This window comes from Eubalaena glacialis, chromosome 14 (assembly GCF_028564815.1).
Source record: "Eubalaena glacialis isolate mEubGla1 chromosome 14, mEubGla1.1.hap2.+ XY, whole genome shotgun sequence".
NCBI classification, from domain to species: Eukaryota; Metazoa; Chordata; class Mammalia; order Artiodactyla; family Balaenidae; genus Eubalaena; species Eubalaena glacialis.
Genome location: NC_083729.1, coordinates 35,266,431 through 35,286,612, shown reverse-complemented (window position 1 = coordinate 35,286,612; position 20,182 = coordinate 35,266,431). Strand labels below are relative to the sequence as shown.

General features: G+C 36.7%; 1 protein-coding gene across 3 annotated transcripts in view; it reads right to left on the bottom strand.

The window, feature by feature from the left end:
• The window catches only part of EML4 (EMAP like 4), a 157,632-nt gene that overhangs the window by 25,592 nt on the left and 111,858 nt on the right, over positions 1 to 20,182 (bottom strand). For all 3 annotated transcript variants that reach the window (XM_061168735.1, XM_061168733.1, XM_061168734.1), the window contains 8 exons: positions 19,654 to 19,764; positions 17,408 to 17,503; positions 12,076 to 12,210; positions 11,826 to 11,961; positions 3,645 to 3,796; positions 2,415 to 2,540; positions 2,198 to 2,329; positions 1,402 to 1,469 (listed from right to left, as the gene is read on the bottom strand). In XM_061168735.1, the coding sequence (XP_061024718.1) occupies positions 1,402 to 1,469; positions 2,198 to 2,329; positions 2,415 to 2,540; positions 3,645 to 3,796; positions 11,826 to 11,961; positions 12,076 to 12,210; positions 17,408 to 17,503; positions 19,654 to 19,764 (956 nt within the window). The remainder of the gene's footprint in view (positions 1 to 1,401; positions 1,470 to 2,197; positions 2,330 to 2,414; positions 2,541 to 3,644; positions 3,797 to 11,825; positions 11,962 to 12,075; positions 12,211 to 17,407; positions 17,504 to 19,653; positions 19,765 to 20,182) is intronic.

Here is a 20,182-nt window from a genome sequence, read left to right as displayed (position 1 = left end):
ATATGAAAAGAATTTAGTACAAGGTCTGTCATCAGATACTGAATACATGGTAGCTCTTATTCTTACTATTTCATTGATTTTAGCATTTGTGATACTTGTTCAGCTGCCCCCAAAATAGATCCGACCTGCCATATGCCTGTTTAGTCCAAGTAATAATCTATTACTGACATGTATTTTGGGAAAATCTGAGATAGTAAAGCCGTCTATATTTGCAAGTTATCACCAATTACTCTCCCAAGCAGTCTAATTCTAAAATTCCACTATTTCAGAACCACTCAAATAGCACCTCTAGTTACATGTCCACATTTCAAAGTTTATCTTTACCTTAAAGATCTGTTTTTCCATGATTCTGAGTGCTATATATGAGGAGGATTTTGAATATGTTTTGACTTTCTAGAGGTATTAATTTGTATCCAACAGCCAAAGGGGAAAACTTGCTACAAAAAAACTCTACATTGTTAAATTTAGTTAGAATTAAATAAACTGGCTGATTGGAAATATTTGTTACATAAATAAAAATATTTATATAAGTGTGTTCACAATATTTTCACCTTATTAGAAATCAGCATTCCACATTTTCTATGGGTTTAACTTTTGAAAATTGACTTTATCTTTTTCCTCTGCCTGTTTAAAAAAGAAATTAAGTTATTTGTGATGACGGCTACTTACCAGCAGAGGCAATAAAAAGGACTCAATTAAAAAATACAGATAATAAATATATATTACCTAATAACCTTGGAAAGGTACTATACAATGTCTGCAAAGATAAGTAGTTAATAATGATTTCAGGAAACATACCTTTATTATCTACCTGTGTAGCATTTAAAAAAGAAAAAAGCTATAGCACAAACAAAAGCTCAACTGGGTTATTTCAGGTTCAATTGCCTTCCCTAAAAGATAACGAATGAGGAGAGAAATTTTCGATACCACAGAAAATTTCACAAAGGAGGTCAAGTCTGCTGAACTGTCACCTTCCTTAATGAAGACTATTCTGACCTCCCTAATTATCGTTTTGCAACTGCACCCCTTCCAGATCCCTCTTCCTATGCTCAACCCTCCCCCACCATAGCTCTTCATTTGCTAACTTAATTAGTTATAATGCTTATTTTTCATTCTGCCTCTACCCCTGACACACACTAAAATGTGGGCTCCACAAGGGCAGGGATTTTTGCTTTGCACTCTGATGTAGCCTGAACACCCACAATAGTGTCTAACAAATGGTAGGTGCTCAAATAATTATTGAATGATTAAATGAGTATACATAACAGAAAAGAACAAAAAGCATAAAACTGTGCCACTTAAAAGATTAATTTTCCAGATCAGATAGAGAACATTCCTGAATAATGGTTAAACATCCCACCACTTAGATTACTCAGCTCACATTTCCCTTAAAGACCCTACCTGCCTGAGTGCGTTCCTATGGCCACCACTGTGCCACTTGGATGAAAATCTGCACAGTGTCCTGGTTCCTAGAAGAGAGACAGACAACTGTTGGGGAGTACATGAGAAAGTCTCCCTAGATCTATGGGAATAGTGGCAAAACATATTTGAAAATAACTTGTTTCACATAAACATGGAATCTCAATCAACTTTACTGTAGCCAATGGTAATACAACATGGACTTCAGAGGAAAAAGGATTTCAGAGCAGGAAGGGGACACGCTGGCAGAGTGGTGAGGGGGAAGGACCACCAGCTTGTGGCTAGGCAGTGGAACAATAATAAGGATAATAACAAACATTTGTACAGTTCTTTAGAGTCTGCAAAGAACGTGTATACACCTTTTAAGCTAGAAAAGGTGGAAATCTGGGTGGGGTAGGGAGAAAACACAGTAAGAGACCAACTCAAAAAGAAGAGAGCAGAATCTGTTAGTGGGCAGTACTTACTGAACCCAACTGCACCACCACCAGAGACCCAAACATATCCATAACAATTAATACTCCATAAAGATGTGAAATATTTTTTATTTTTACTACTGAACCTGACAGAAAAACTGAGCTTCTGTCCTGTTAATTTGCTACTTTGGAGTGGGTTCATGTACTTTGTGACTAAACACTCTCCCTCTGCCCCTTCCCCTTTACTGAACTATAGAAATACACTTCGTTTTAACCAATGCTGAGTCCTATTTGCTTTGCGGCTACCATCTGCCATTTTAGGGAGATTCTGTGGAGAGATTATAATCACATTCTGCTTTACTCACATCTACGAGCCTGGTCCATTCCAGCCTGTGTTCCACCGAGTTCCACATGCACACCTGTCTGTCCTGAGCACATGTCAAGAGCAAATCTTTGAAGGGATGTGTGGCAAGACCCCAAAGCTCATCAGTATGACCCTGAAAATGAAATACACCCATTGTTATAAGAAGCAAAGGGTATCATCAAAAATACTCAGTTAATGGTTAAAATCATACAGCTTACCTGTACTTCTATTTGGAAGCCATCATTAAACGTTCCCCGTAAAATAAAGTTTCGTGATGTGCCTACCAAAAATTGATCTGCCTTTCCTTCTGCTACAGCTCTGATTGTTCCATACTGATCAGGAACCTAAAAAAAAATTTGTAAAGTCACCATACACATGCTAACATGCATGAATTACTACCTGAAGACCGTAGTTACAGCTGTATGCAATTATGTGGTAATAAATGACAGAATTCCAAATTTGAAAGTAATAAGGTAATCTTATACTAATAAATTATTTGTTCAGACAATTACGTTTTATTACACAGAAGTTATAATGCATTATAATGCATTATAATGCAACATTCTTTGGTTCAATTTTAAATTCATATTTTTATATGATTTCAAGAGTTAAGGATTAGGAGTAGGGAATAAAGGAATAAGTTCTGATAGATCACATGAAGACTGTGATCTGGTTTTGCTACTTACTGATTATATTATTTTGGGTAAGTCATTTAGCTTGAGACAAATTTCTTTATCTATAATATGGGGATATATCTTCTTGGAAATGAAACCCAAGAGCAGTACTATCAGAATCCTCTTTTTTAGAGAAGATTTTGTCTACAAAGCATGTTATGAGTAGAAAAGACTGAGCATAAATTCAAAATTTAAGTCACCAACACACAGAAGCAATATTAAACTGAGTGAATTGCCTTTGCTCTGGCAATCATTGACTAAAATACTATTCTTAACCCATTTCACTTCCTGAGATCTCAGTTCAATTAACAAACTTTCACTGAGCACATAATACCTGTCAGGTTTTATGGATACACTTGGTTCATGCAATGAAGCAGACACATACATAGATAAATAGCAATTATCATTAAGCCCATTGTTATTATTTTCAAGTTTTAAAATTAAGCTGGTCATTTTGTATACCTTGGAGTAGGATATAGTTTTCAACGAATGTCTGTTAAATTTTAAATTTATATACTTATATTTTTGGGTCACTAAAAAAAAATCTCAGAAGTAAATAAGCAGGTTAATTATTCTGCTGATTTTTCTTATTCTTTCAAACTATTTTGTTTAGTGAATAGTCCTTTTTTGTTTTTGTTTATTTTGAGGGAATGAAATGACAAGAATGTGCACCAAATTTCCCAGAAAAGTGTAAGTTATCTCAATGTGGGACAAAAGACATGAGTTTAAAGGGTTTAATATTTAAAAATTTTTATGTTTCGTTTTCATCCTTACCTCTATTTCTCTTTCAGGATTCAGATCATGATCCCACAGAATTATTTTTCTGTCTTTCCCGCCTCCAGTTAATAACATACCATTTCTCATCTGACAAAGTGTGAACACACTGCCATCATGAGCTTTGATTTGTTTGCTGATCTGATAAACACCTAATATGATGAGGAGTAAAATAAAAACATGAGTGATAACATTTTCCATCAGATTTTAGAGTCTTTTTGGAAGAAAACTTTAGCAGAACTGTAGAGTGATTGCTGAATGACTCAACAATCAGAAACCTATTTTCAGCAAGTCTTCTGCAAGGCAGGTAGTAAAGCTTCAATACAATCTTTTGCATTTATGTCAATAATCAGTTACTCTGAAAATATTTCAAAATACATTCTTACAAAAAGGTAGGCTAAAGCAGTGATAATTCCACAGACAACAGCGGGTATATTAGCCTCAGAACTTTACTACCTTTTATAATCATCTTACATGGTAGTTAGGGTAGGTATTATTACTCTTCTGATTTCAGAACTAAGGACATAGGTGTAGAATTGGCTTAGCCAATACCACACAGTTAGCTAGTGACAAAGCTGTGACTAGGACTCAAGTCTCTTTACTCAATGTTCTTTTACGTTTGCAAAAAAAGCCTTCATTTCCTCTCGAGGCAACAGTCATAATATTTAACATTTAACCACTGCTGAACTGGAGGACTTCTGCTCTGTCAGGGATAATAACCCCTTTTATGTGCTGAGATACTGGGGAAGGTGTGGGGCAGAAGAGGCACTGGCAGCTTGCAGCAGTGGCTTTTGACCAACCAGAAAAGTATTTTAAAAACTGATCCAGCCACACCAATGTGATAGCTGAATGATAGCCCAGTTTTCTTGTATGCTCTCAGCACTTCACAAGTACCCAGGAAGGGACAAGGCAGGTACGAAAATATAATCAGAGCCTCTTTCTTTTTTTTTTTTTTTTTAATTAATTAATTTATTTATTTATGGCTGTGTTGGGTCTTCGTTTCTGTGCGAGGGCTTTCTCTAGTTGTGGCAAGCGGGAGCCACTCTTCATCGCGGTGCGCGGGCCTCTCACTATCGTGGCCTCTCTTGTTGTGGAACACAGGCTCCAGACGTGCAGGCTCAGTAATTGTGGCTCACGGGCCCAGTTCAGAGCCTCTTTCTTAAAGGTGAACATAAGATTTCATGATGCCTTACTCAGAGACACTCTTCATTCAGCTAGTGAAGCTGCCAGAGTAAGAGAAAAACTTTTTAGAAGATGACAGCTTGCAGAATTAGTTACCAGGTTCAAAATGGCAAGGTAGAACCTGGTTTAAGTATGACCAAAGTCAGTTAATAAATACACCTTAGATCCACTGGAAATGAAAAAATTACAAGTTTAAAAATTGTTCAGTGGGGGGCTTCCCCGGTGGCGCAGTGGATAAGAATCTGCCTGCCAATGCAGGGGACAAAGGTTCAATCCCTGCCGGGAAGATCCCACATGACGTGGAGCAACTAAGCCCGTGCGCCACAACTGCTGAGCCTGCGCACCTAGAGCCCATGCTCTGCAACAAGAGAAGCCACCCCAGTGAGAAGCCCGCTCATCGCAACGAAGAGTAGCCCCCACTCGCTGCAACTAGAGAAAGCCCGCGAGCAGCAACGAAGACCCAATGCAGCCAAAAATAAATAAATAAATAAATAAATAAAAATTAAAAAAAAAAAAAGAGTTCAGTGGGGAAATGGGTGAAGGTGGTTAAAGGTACAAATTTCCAGTTATAAGATAAATAAGTTTTGGGAATTTAATGTACAGCATGGTGACTACAGTTAACAATACTGTATTGTGTATTTGAAAAACGTTGCTAAGGTAGTGCATCGTAAAAGTTCTCAGAACAAGAGAAAAACCTCTACTATATGAGGTGATGGATGTTAACTAAACTTATTGTGGCAATCATTTTAAAATATATACATATATCGGGGGCTTCCCTGGTGGGGCAGTGGTTAAGAATCCGCCTGCCAGTGCAGGGGACACGGGTTCGATCCCCGGTCTGGGAAGATCCCACATGCCGCGGAGCAACTAAGCCCAAGCGCCACAACTACTGAGCCCGCGCTCTAGAGCCTGTGAGCCAAAACTACTGAGCCCACGTGCCACAACTACTGAGCCCACGTGCCACAACTACTGAAGCCCGTGTGCCTAGAGCCCGTGCTCCACAACAAGAGACGCCACCTCAATGAGAAGCCCACACACCGCAACGAAGACCCAACACAGCCAAAACTAAATTAAAAAAAAAAATGTATTTAAAAAAAAATGTGAATTGTAAAAAAAAAAAAATTAAAAAATATATATATCAAATCATTTTGTTGTATACCTTAAACTTACACAATGTGATATGTCAATTATACCTCAAAAACCTGCAAAAAAATTGTTCATTCTCTAATAAAATTGTTCATCAACTTTAAATGGATAAACAAAATGTGGTATTATTCAGCCACAAAAAGCAATGAGGTACTAATACATGCTATAACGTGGATGAACCTTGAAAACATTAAGCTTCGACTAAAAGAAGCCGGTCACAAAAGACTACATATTCCATGATTCCATTTATATGAACTGTCCCACACAGGCAAATCCACAGAGACCAAAAGCGACAAACGGTTGCTAGGGACTGAGGAGAGAGAGGAATGGGAAGTGACTCCTAATGGGCACAGTGTTTCTTTTTGGGATGATGAAAATATTCTGAAGTTAGTGGTGATGATTGCACAACTCTGTGAATATATTAAAAATCACTGAATTGTACATTTTAGAAGGGTGAATTTTATGGTATGTGAAGTATATCTCAGTAAAGCTGTTATTGAGATTGTTCATTTTTACTCATCTATTTGAGCTGCCATTACATTGTTAAAATTAAAATTTGTAGAGTTTTGGTATCCTAAACAAAATTATGCTATAGCTGACTCTCAAAATTACTCAGTGTGAGGCTGCTAGTGGTACAAATACTTACTAGATGGGTATATTTGGCAGGGAGAAAGGAACGGGCTTGCCTACTTTGGAGGCCTGATTCAGCAAAGCTAGGAGCAGAACTCCAACTAACTTGCTATTCAGGTCAACTGCCTCGGCTCACATCAACATTCATCACCTAAAAATACTTTAAACATTGAACAACACAACTGTGCCCAGTAGGATAGCCAGCCAATTATCTATCATAGCTCTGATGTGACCAAGAGAGAAAGAACATCTGAGAGATGTGAATTTTCTGAGAGTATTGCTGGCTTTATTTGGGCATTTAAAAGTGGGGAAAAAAGTGGGGGCAAAGGGCTTATTTTTCTCATGCATGGTCAAATTAACAAGAGTAATCTGAAAGTACCACGGTACCATGTAAGAAATTACAAAACGCAGAGGTGTGGCATTTCATAGCTCTCTATCAGAATGCAGGAAAGTGAAATACAGTTTCTCTATTTTTAATTCAGTTTTCCCTACTTCTAAACATGACAAATACCTTGTTAAACACTTAAGATCTTCCTAGAAAAATGGAATCTTAGAAAATAGAAAAACTGAAGAACAAATGTTCCATCAAGAATAAAAATACCCTATATAAGTAATCAACACGGTGAGATACCCACTTTCTACCTCCCACCACCCCAGGATAGTTATTTCCTGAGGAGGACCTATATTAATTTAGCTAAAAATATGTCTGTGCTTTAAATTTAAACATGTTACCAAAGCTTGCTTTAGATAGTATTTACCCACAAAATAATTTATAATCCAAGATTTCCTTCTCATGGGTCTATATTTCTGACACTTTAATTTAAGCCAAATAATGTCTGAAATACCTGCCAAGAAAAATAATTATCCTTGTATTAAAAACCTATTGTACCTCCAGGCACAATCATGGCCAAGTCTGTCCAAGCTTACTTGCAAATCTCCCCTTTCTTCTCAACTCTAGCAGAAACAAGCTTCCGTAAAAAGCAAGTTTACCTTGACTGCCAAATAAAGATCCTTTGGAGGGCTTTCTGTGCCTGTTTAACTATAGAATCAAATATCAGGGAGACTTTGAAATTTGTTATATTCTTAGCAACGCGCAAATGGGTCCATGTTGATTATTTGGAGACCAGGTAAAATGGTAGTGTTTCTTAGTTTCTTAAAGAAACTTGGCAAAGATTTCAGAATAATGAACATTTTAATGGTGGTGTTGATACTCTCAACTTCCCCTCCCCCACTTAAAGAATTATGAATTATTTCATAGAAGAAGAATTCTGAACTATTTCCTGTATGTAGGAAATAATAAATACCTTATACCCACATAAGAAATAGAAAAAACTGAAACAACCTAAATGTCCATAGATGGATGAATGGATAAAGGAAATGTGGTATATATATACAATGGAATAAAAAAGAAGGAAATCCTGCCATATGCAACATGAATAGACTGTGAAGACATTATGCTAAGTGCAAAAAGTCAGAGAAAGACAAATGCTATCAACATATGATCTAACTTACATGTAGCATCTAAAAAGAATAAACTCACAGAAACAGAATAGACCGGTGGTTGTCAGAGGCGGGGGAGGTGGGTAGAAGAAATGGGTGAAGGTAGTCAAAAGGTACAAACTTAGAAATTTAACGCAAAGAGGGTGACTACTGTTTACAATACTGTAATGTATATTTGAAAGTTGCTAAGGGAGCAGATCTTAAACGTTCTCATCACAAGAAAAAAAAACTGTGAGGTGATGGATGTTAACTAAACTTATTTTGGTGATCATTTTGCAATATATACGGATACCAAGTCATTATGTTGTACACCTTAAGTTAGACAAGGTTATACATTAAAAATGTTATAAAACTGGAAAAAAAAGAGAACAGAAAATAATTCTTTGAAGATTCCTGTTAAATTACACTTAAGGTAAGGAAAAAATGGTTTGGAAGCAAGAGAGCTCCTTATGAGGCATAAAACACAGTTTTGGTTTGTCTCCTATTTACTAGAATAAAAGGATTAGCTGTGAAATTATACTTCTGCAAACCCCCAAAGTCCCTTTTTCAGATGCAATATCACAGTATAGTCAAATTTTGGTTGATAAAGACTGCCATGGGCACAGAAATATCATATTAGGGAATATGCAAACTGGATCAATCTACTGAAATTTTGGGCAAGAATTTAAAAATGGAAACTATGAACATCTGTTCTGATCTGGGCTTACACATTTATTTCACTAAACTCACCAAATCCTTTCCAGCCATATTTACATACCTCAAAACCCCAAATATAAAGGAAGAAACAAAATTCTCAGCAAGTTTGCCCAAAATAGGGTCAATCATGTAGCAAATTTCATGCGCCCAGCAGTTTACAAGATTAGATTTTCTGTTTTCTGTTCGTGCATATGCAGATTTTCTCTGCACAAAGGCTAAGCCACAAGTTTTTCAGATGAAAACCAAAATAAAAACAACTTCTGAACCCCTCCCTGCCTCTCACCTCGCACATTAAGGCTAATGAAGGGTGCATTTATACCCAAACTCTGCTCAGAGTGGTAGGATAACATGTCAACAATTTAAGTCACTGTTTTGATAATACTGTTCCTGGCATTTCTGATACTGAAAAAAATGTGCCCAGGAAAAAGAAAAGAGAGGTAAGTGGGGAGGGCAACTGATAGTACTGTTCTTTCTTTTTTCTTAAGAATCCTCAACCAGGAGCTTCTGGGTTGGTGAACACAAGGGGATTCGGGGAGAGTGGTACGCCTGGGGAGGGCATGTAGGTTCTTGGCGGGCCCTTTTCCCAGGCCTTGCCCTGTGCATTTTTTCCATCTGGCTGTTCCTGAGTTATCTCCTTTTATCATAAACTGGTAATCTACTTTACACTGGCTACAGCGCTCAGGCCAGGTGTCAGTACTGGAGGGAATTTGGTGTCCATACACCAAAATGTCTGTTGCTATGTTGGGAAAAGGAGAAGAGAAAGGGAGGAAACGTACCACAAATGTAGTAATTGGGACTATCTTTCTATATTACAGATAACAATGTTAACCAACAGCTGTTAAGAAAAGGTCCTTGGAACCATCCTTTTGTGAGTTGATATGGATACTTTTAATCACTAATTATTTAGAAAATGATACCTCTAAATTTGTAGGTCTTTGGTTTTAGTATTCATTTATTATAATAAATCCAATTTCCATAGGCAAGTCAAAGGTTTCAGCTGCATTCCAATTCCAACAAGTAGAATTCTGAAGTAATGGAGTCTGATTATGTGATATTTTACTATATTACTATTCTTATATTATCCATTAACAATAAAAACTTCAAGTTTTTAACAGGGAGCCACTTTTACTGAGAGCAATGTCATCCTGCATGACCTCCACCATTTAGCCACATAAGATCTCAGGATAGAATGTAGGCTATTATTCTTTTTCAAGGATAAAATGTTTCTTCTTACGCCCAAACCAGTTATTCTCATCTCTCTCTCTAAGATTTTTAGTCTTTTTTCCACCACAATACCCATTTTACTCTCAGGTTTTAGGCAACCTTAAAAAGACTACTGATTGATTCTAGTAACTTTGCCTTCCATTCCATTTTCAACTGGGATTCTCAAAAGTCTCCATTTTATTATTATTATTTTTAATACATTTATTTATTTATTTATTTTTGGCTGCATTGGGTCTTTGTTGCTGCACACAGGCTTTCTCTAGCTGTGGTGAGCGGGGGCTACTCTTCGTTGTGATGCGCGGGCTTCTCACTGCGGTGGCTTCTCTTGTTGCAGAGCACGGGCTCTAGGTGTGCAGGCTTCAGTAGTTGTGGCTCACGGGCTCTAGAGCGCAGGCTCAGTAATTGTGGTGCACTGGCTTAGTTGCTCCGCAGCATGTGGGATCTTCCCGGACCAGGGCTCGAACCCGTGTCCCCTGCACTGGCAGGCGGATTCTTAACCACTGCACCACCAGGGAAGCCCAAAATTCTCCATTTTAAAACTGGCTATTCTATACTTAGCTGTTCTACGGCCTTAATGTTCTATTGAAATTGCAAGCTCCTTTGGTCTTTTCTTGGTTCTTATTCTTCTTGATCTCCCTATAGCACTGAAACTCCTGGGAATTCTCTGCTTTTTTTTTTTTTTTTTTTTTAATTTTATTTATTTATTTTATTTATGGCTGTGTTGGGTCCTCGTTTCTGTGCGAGGGCCCTCCCCAGTTGCGGCAAGCGGGGGCCACTCTTCATCGCGGTGCGCGGGCCTCTCACTATCGCGGCCTCTCTTGCTGCGGAGCACAGGCTCCAGACGCGCAGGCTCAGTAATTGTGGCTCACGGGCCCAGTTGCTCCGCGGCATGTGGGATCTTCCCAGACCAGGGCTCGAACCCGTGTCCCCTGCATTGGCAGGCAGATTCTCAACCACTGCGCCACCAGGGAAGCCCTCTCTGCTTCTTTGTTCAGGCACTAAATAAAAAGTTCTATCTTGCTAACTTTTTTTTTTAAATCTCACTTCTGTAACCCTTGTAGGCTCTTTTCTGGTCATCTAACTGTGGGACTAAGGATCCTTGGCCTCACAGCTCTTCTCTCTTCCATGGTGAACTCAACCAGTTTTTAGGATTCTTGTGGATAACTCGGAAAATCTGTATCTTTAATCCCTATTTGAATTTTCACTGGCTTAGTATATATTAGTTTTAATTGATAAGAGGTACTGCAATTCACTACTATTTTTTAAAATTGTATTTCCTTCATGCTGGCTGTCTCTTGTTTTTGTTAACACATGACAAGTTTATTCACACTATCCTGGATGCTTCACGTTCATAACCATCTTTCTCCCTTAACTTACACTGATCCCTAACTGGGATCAAAGTTCCATATCTTTTGTAGTGTTGCACATTCATTATGGCTTAACAGAAATATCATTTCTTCTGTGAAGGCTTCACAAAATACTGAAGATTGGGATGACTTCTCTCTTAATCTTTACGGTGTTTAAATTAACGTGTATCTGTATCATCTCTAATTATTTTGTATTAACCTCCTGGAAGGAAAGGTACAGTGTAGTCAAATGTAGGTTACATATGCTTAATAAATGAGTAAATAATTTGAGATTTAAAAAAAGACTGTCATGAAGAACCTTAAAAACAAAATGTATGTTGGTGACTCTCATACTGTCTCCCTGCAGCTCTCTCTCTCCTGGTCTGGGTAAGAGATGGGACTGCAATAGCAATATGCGCAAACTGAAAGGAATGACTTTAATATGAGAATACTGTACCTTTAGGCCCTTTCCCAGGTGTGGGTTCTACAGTAGTTTTGCTCCATATAAGTATGACTCCACCTGAGTCTCCAGTAAGAACATCTCCATTCCCCAAGAATGTCAAACACTGCACAAATTTTGGTTTTTCATATTTCTACAATGAAACAATGAGAATTTTCAGTTTTCCCTTTGGCATGATGACTTTAAGCTTACTCAACAATTAAAAAATTAAAGTTTTATAATGAAGTTATAACATTCTGGTCCTTACCCCAAAAACTCCCTGTTTTCTTGTTAGTGAATTGCCACTCCAGGTCCAGAAAAAAATGTGAGATTTACCACAGGTTATTATAGTATTTGCATCTGTTGGATGGAATTCCACAGCCAAAACAACTTCATTTGTTGTCTGTGGAAAGAGAAATAAAGCTTTAGATGAATGTATATCCTTATCTCCATTAAGTACCAATTACAGGTACTGATAATCAAAGATAGGGAAAATTTTTAAGGAAATGCCTTTTCTTCAAAGTTCTATTTTCCTGAAAATTTTTAATAATAGATTTTTAGAATAATGATTTAAATTTGATGTCCTTATCTTATTATATCATCTTTTATGCTATCTATATATAATAACTCTGCACTAGGAAGACATTTACACGAATTAGTTTTAGGTTGTTTTAATTTCTTGCACATTCAAGGAAAAGTATGCTAAAACTAGTAAATGAAAGAGCAATGTACATGCTGTCTTAAAGACATTGCCATTTTGGTCTTAAAAAAAACAAACCAGTCTTATCTTTCTTTGTACTATACTATTGGCCATTCATTCAGGAAAATATTACTGATTTAGAGATTCATCCCCATGCTGAAGACGTAAAAAGTAGATACAGAATGGTCACTACTGATTCCTACAGAATGAAAAAACAAAGAGCTTTTATGCTCTTTCCTCAAAAAAACCTAGGAAAGGGACCTCATTAAACTTAAAAGCTTTTGCACAGAAAGGAAACCATAAACAAAACGAGAAGACAACCCACAGAATGGGAGAAAATATTAGTAAACGATGCAACCGACAAGGGATTAGTCTCCAAAATATACAAATAGCCCATATAGCTCAGTATCAAAAAAACAAACAAGCAAATCAAAAAATGGGCAAAAGAGAAACAGACATTTCTCCAAAGAAGACAAACAGATGGCCAAAAGCCACATGAATAGACGTTTAACATCGCTAATTATTAGAGAAATGCAAATCAAAACCACAATGAGGTATCACCTCACACCAATCAGAATGGTCATCATCAAAAAGTCTACAAATAATTAATGTTGGAGAGGGTGTAGAGAAAAAGGAACCCTCCTACACTGTTGGTGGGAATGTAAATGGGTACAACCACTACGGAGAACAGTATGGAGGTTCCTTAAAAAGTTAAAAATAGAACTACCATATGATCCTGCAATCCCACTCCTGGGCATATATCCAGAGAAAACCATAATTTGAAAAGATACATGCACCCCAATGTTCACTGCAGCACTATTTACAACAGCCAAGACATGGAAGCAACCTAATGTCCATCAACAGATGAGTGGATAAAGAAGATGTGGTACATAAATACAATGGAATATTGCTCAGCCATAAAAAAATGAAATAATGCCATTTGTAGCAACATGGATGGACCTAGAGATTATCATACTAAGTGAAGTCAGACAGAAAAAGACAAATATCATATGCTATCACTTATATGTGGAATCTAAAAAAATGATACAAATAAACTTATTTACAAAACATAAACAGACTCACAGACATAGAAAACAAACTTATGGTTATCAAAGGGGAAAGGTTGGGGGAGGGGCAAATTAGGAATTTGGGAGTAACACATACACACTACTACATATAAAATAGATAAGCAACAAGGACCTACTGTATAGCACAGGGAACTATACTCAATATTTTGTAATAACTATATGAGAAAAGAATTTGAAAAAGAATACATATTGTGTGTATATATATGTGTATGTGTGTGTATACATATGTATAACTGAATCACTTTGCTGTACACCTGAAACTAACACATCATTGTAAATCAACTATACCTCAATAAAAAAATAAATATATAAAAAAGTACACTACTAGGGATGTAATGTACAACATAATAAATATTATTAACACTGTTGAATGTTATATATGAAACTTGTAAAGAGTAAACCCCAAGAATTCTTATCACAAGGAAAAAGATTTTTTTTCTATTTCCTTAATTTTCTATCTATCTGAGATGATGGAGGTTCACAAAACTTATTGTGGTAATCAGTTCATAACAAATGTAAGCCAAATCATTAAGCTATACACCTTAAACTTATACAGGGCTGTATGTCAATTATATTTCAATAAAACTGGAAGGAAACAAGAAGAAAAAGGAAAAGATAATGTGTTGATAACAAAGCAAAATTAGTCACCTCTCTTCCAGAATTGGAATCTTTTAAAAACTGATTCAACAGTCCTTAGTTTTCACTTGGAAAAAATCAAAACTACTCGACAGTTGGATCTTATGCCAAACTGATTAATCAAGGATTATAAAGCTAACTATAAATATTCCCAAGTATACAAACCCATGGTTCCAGTGGTAAGATATTCAAGATATAAACTGAATAATCTATGAAAATAAATCACTTTGGGTATGAGTGTGGCCTTACAGGATATTTTATTTTAACTTTTTATTGATGTATACTATATAATCAGAAAAGCTCACAAATCCAAAGTACATAGCTTGATAAGTTTTCACAAATTGAACACACCTCTGTACAGCATCTAAAGCAAGAAACAGAACATAACTAACATCCCAGACACACCCCAGATCCCTTTTCTACTCACTATCCCCTCCCACTGCTGAAGTAACCATGATCCTGATTTGCAGCAGCAAAGATTAGCTTTGTCTGTTTTATTTAAATGGAATAATACAGAAGGTATTCCTCTGTGTCTAGCTCATTTTATCAACATTACATTTGTGAGATCCACAAATGTTGGTGCATATATTGTAATTTGTTCATTCTAATTGCTGTATAGTATTCCTTTGTATGGAAAGACCACGTTATTGATATATCCATTCTCTTATTGATGGGCATTTGAGTAATTTTTTCTTTTATTTTTGATTACTTGTTTTTTGGTCAACACATGTATATACTTCTTTTGGGTTTATACCTAGAAGTGGAACAGGATGGGTCAGAAGGTATGCATATGCATGTGTTCAACTTTACTAGGTAATACCAAACAGTTTTCCAAAAGGGCTGCACCAATTTACATGACTAGCAGCAGTATACGAGAGTTCCAGTTACTTTACACCCTCACCAACCTTGGTGATTTTGTCTATTCTTACCGATTCATATTTCCACATATATTCAGCTTGTCAACGTCTATAAAAATCATGCTGGGATTTTGACTATGTTGAATGTATAGACCAATATGCAGAGAACTAACATCTTTACGATACTGGCTTCTATCCATTACTACTGTATAATCCTCCAATTATTTAGGTCTTCTTTAATATCTGTCAATAAGGTTTTGAGTTGCCTTACTGAATTTTAAATTTACATAAATTAACAAGTAATGTATTAAATCCCCAATCCTTGTGACATAAGCCAGGACAGAGCTTATCTACAGAAGAATAAAGTTAACACACAGGGAGAAGCTAAGAGGGGTGACAGAGAATCAGTGATCTAGTCCCTGAATCAAATCATTCCTGAGGCAAAATCTCCCTCTGACCTTTACTAGAGGTTTTCTTTAACTCCCTAAACATGAATCAATAAACTCTCGTTAAATTTGCTTTAGTTGTTTTGAAGTCGTTTGCAATGAAAGAGTTCTAATATAGATATTTGGGATACAGAGTTGAGTGAACTTGCTGACTGACTGGGTGTGAAAGTGAGGGAAAAGGAATCATGAATGATGCCCAAGTTTCCAGCATGAGCAACTAAGTGGAATGTGATGTTAGTCACTGAGAGGCAAACTGGTTGGGGGCTAACAAATATGATTAGTACAGATTCGGACACATTGCTTGTGACTTGCGAGATGGGGCATTCAAATAAAGATGTCCAGCAGGCAAACAAGAATTGCTCTTGTTACTCTGGGCTGGAGTTAGCTGATGTGGGACATGGCAGGTAGTAACCAAGGCCATGGGAACAACAGGAGCAGCATATGATATCAACAGAAGACATGGGATATAACTCTCAGGAACACCAACACCCAAGGTTCTGGAAAGGAGATCCAGGAGTGGCCACTAGGAGGAAAATCTTAAGACTTCATCTGGTAGCCTTTCCTACAAAGGACCAAAATTCACATATTTCACTTCGGTGTAACTTCCCTATGTTTCAATGTTAAATTACTCTGAATGATGGCTGAAAGACAATCTATCTTCATTTATGTTTTCTAAAGTCTGAGGTTTCCTGACACCTTATATTCCTTTCAAGTACAATCAAATCTACTCTACTACTTTCAAAAGATTAACTTATACTATTTAAAAGAAATAACCTCTTTTCATCCAACAAGCTGAAAGCTTGAAGCTTACACAAAACTAAGAGAGAGCACAATTGAAGAGGAATGTGACGTTATTTAAGAGTATAGTAAATATGTCATAGGCTTTTAAAAGCCATCCTGTCGGGGCTTCCCTCGTGGTGCAGTGGTTAAGAATCCACCTGCCAATGCAGGGGACACGGGTTCGATCCCTGGTCCGGGAAGATCCTACATGCCGTGGAGCAGCTAAGGCCGAGTGCCACAACTACTGAACTTGCGCTCTAGAGCCCACGAGCCACAGCTACTGAAGCCTGCGTGCCTAGAGCCCGTGCTCCGCAACAAGAGAAGCCACGACAATGAGAAGCCCGCGTACCGAAATGAAGAGAGCCCCCGCTCGTCGCAACGAGAGAAAGCCCACGCGCAGAAACGAAAACCTAACGCAGCCAAAAATAAATTAATTAATTAAATATATTAAAAAAAAATTTTTTAAAGCCATCCTCTCACTTTGAATCCCTTTGAAAGCCTGTCAGAGGGAGGCCATTTCTGAGCCATATGAATGCAGTTGCAATGCTAACCTCATTCCTCTCTTACAAGTTATAGCCTGCTCTAAACGAAAGGATTAACACTATTCTATAGCAACTATAAAGGCTGTAGCATTTTATTTAATAATCCCATAAACATAATTAAAACCAAAAAACATCGTTACATATGCTTTTCAGTTATGTCAGCCACGTTCCAAAGGTTGAATTTTTCCTTTAGATTTTCTAATCTTTAAAGATTGAAAAAAATAACATATTTTGTTAATGAAAAAAATAACATATTTTGTTAAAGAAGAAGAAGCCAAGTAGAGTATACAGTCTTAACTTTGAGATTACACATCCAGCTACTTTGGCATTTCAGTAGTACAATGTGTCTGAAATATCACTGAAAGTGGTTGAAGCTGCTTGACTACTGTATCTTAAAACTGACTACCATAAGAATAATGACAAATCAATAAATTTGATGAATTTGGCCAGCTGGTGCTTTCTTGAAACCTAAGGATATGCAATATACTTCCAAGGATTTACAAAACAAATAATGTATTCTAAAAGATAATACCCAATTAAAATGTTTTTACCTTTATTTCTGCTCCTTTTGATTTCTTCTGCCAATCCCATACAGTAAGCATATGCTCATTGGAGTCATCGATAACACATAAATGAACACCTGAATCCTAAAGAAAAGTCAATTTAAATAGGCATTTAAAAATTTTCAGATAAGGCTGACTTTCTAAAAAGAAATACCATATTATTAAAACTGCCAAGTTTAAGATAATCCAAAATCCTTTAAACTCATGGTTCCTTGAAATATAATGAATATACTATTTACTAAGACTGTATTTTCTTCAGAAATATAATAAAAAGTCTTAAAAAATTTTTTTTCCATTTCTAATTTTTTTCCCTAGGTTGATCTCCACTTGCTATCTAGCCACTTCCATTATTCAGAGATAGCAAATAATTAATTTGGAGGATACCCTAGTCCCTTCTGCATCTTAAAGTATTTTCTGCTTTAAAGTAGTCTGACTGCATTTAAAGTATTTTCCTTTGAGGTAGATGTGAAATGTATATAATTTTATAACTTTGCTCCTAAATTTTGGTAGTTTGATAGAACAAGCTAAAATTAATGGCTATTTTAAAGTTTTCCAATTTGTTTTCCATGATATACCTGAGTTACATTAACATGAATAAACAAGATAAAAACATAACTAATGCCTTCCAGTTTAAGAAAAAGAACTGTGGATGATACTAAAAGATTATTTTTTTTCTAGTAGCATTTGCAGTATATGCCTTATTATGTCTATGGAACAAAGAAATATTGTGGTGATAAGTGAGAGGTACCGAGGAAGGGCAGAGCTTACTTTCCTCTTTATCTTTCTTTTATCCTGTACTGGAATGATTATCTAAATGAGGAAAAGTCAGAGTGTGAGGCAATCCAAGACAGTCTTAACACTGTAACAATGGTATCAACAAGACGACAACAGTTCCTGCTATAGAGATTTTGGGGGGTAAAAAAGGTAGTAAAAGTATTTCCCTTCTGTCCTCTCATCTCCTTTTCTAAATGCCTTTCTCCCAATTCCTGACTCATTATACCCCTTGATATTCAGGGCCTGCAAGTTAGTAAAGTTCCTATATCCACCCAAATTGATCTTTCTGCTCTAAAAATGTCCCTTGCTCCTCCATGTCCCACAAAACACCCATAATCCAGAATATAGCTGCTGACAGTTAGGAACTGAAGAGATAATATGAATACATAAATATATTCTAAAGCATGAATAAGGCCCAATAAAATCTGGAGGGATATTTGTATTTGAAATTAAAAATTATGATCCTAAAATAAAGAAGTTTTCCTGTATACTCTATAATAATTACATATAATTCAAGAATAAACAGAATGTTTAAATGAGCAACATCTTGTTTTATTTCCCCCAAAATAAAGTCTCAAGGCTTAGGTAAGATTGCTAAACACTGAATTTTAAACTTAAATTTAAAATCATGCTGTCGGGGCTTCCCTGGTGGCGCAGTGGTTAACAATCTGCCTGCCAGTGCAGGGGACACGGGTTGGAGTCCTGGTCCGGGAAGATCCCACATGCCGCAAAGCAACTGAGCCCGTGCACCCCAACTACTGAGCCTGCACTCTAGAGCCCACGAGCCACAACTACTGAAGCCTGAGCGCCTAGAGCCTGTGCTCCGCAACAAGAGAAGCCACCGCAATGAGAAGCCCGCACACCGCAAGGAAGAGTAGCCCCCGCTCGTTGCCACTAAAGAAAGCCCGCACGCAGCAACGAAGACCGAACGCAGCCAAAATTAAATACATAAATTAAGTAATTAAAAAAAATCGTGCTGTCATCAATTCAGAACCAAAACAATTCATGATTTTAGTGAACACAAAGGTCTGATTGTTTCCCTTACTCCAATATGACATTAAGAAAAGACAATACTTGTGGCAGAACTGGCCAAGTTTCACGTCTGTACATTTTCTAAATAAAATAGATCTCCATGATTCAAGCTGAAGCAAAAGCACATCTTATTGCTTGTTTCAATTTTACTATGCTATGTATGCATTCCTTTAACCATTTCCTGCTATTACATTAGAATCCTATTTCAGGACAGAACAAAGTAAGTATAATTAAGCGAAATATCCGGGATCCTATCTAAACCAAAGTACTTTAGCACTTAGGTTAAAATGCTGGCCATTGTTAAGCAATAGCTAACATCTAATTTTTCAATTCAATTATCACTTTCTATGAACACAGACACAAACAAAACTGAGCTTAACTTCTTTTCTGTGTCTTTGTGCAGCTGGCTAACTCCCTTAAATACTTACTGCTTTTGAAAAATCCAGGCATCCTACTCCACGCTCAAAAGTTCCAAGTCCAATAATTTGCAGTGTAGATAGACTAACTGAATCCCACACTCTGACATGGGGTTGCAGGGGCTGCAGAAACAAGGGGAAAAACACAAGACAGCAAGACAACTAGTATTTAGGTAGATGAAAATAAATACCGCTCCCACAAGAACTGTTTACATATGCCCCCAAAGAATCTTGAGCAGGTATTTTCTTCTCATACCATGAAAATAAGGAAATAACAAAAGTGATAACAGTAGCAGCAAATGATTTGAGTATTTACTATGTGTTATATACTATTCTACGTATATTACATGTATTAATTCATTTAATTCTCACAGATCTATGGGTTAGGTGCTATTTATTATAACCACAATTTAACAGATGAGGAAATTGAAATGGAGATAATAACTTGTCTATAGTTATCCAGCTATTAAAAGGTGGAGTCAGGATTCTAACACCAGCAAATTTGCTCTGGAAATCCTGCTTTTAGCATTACTTTCATTCC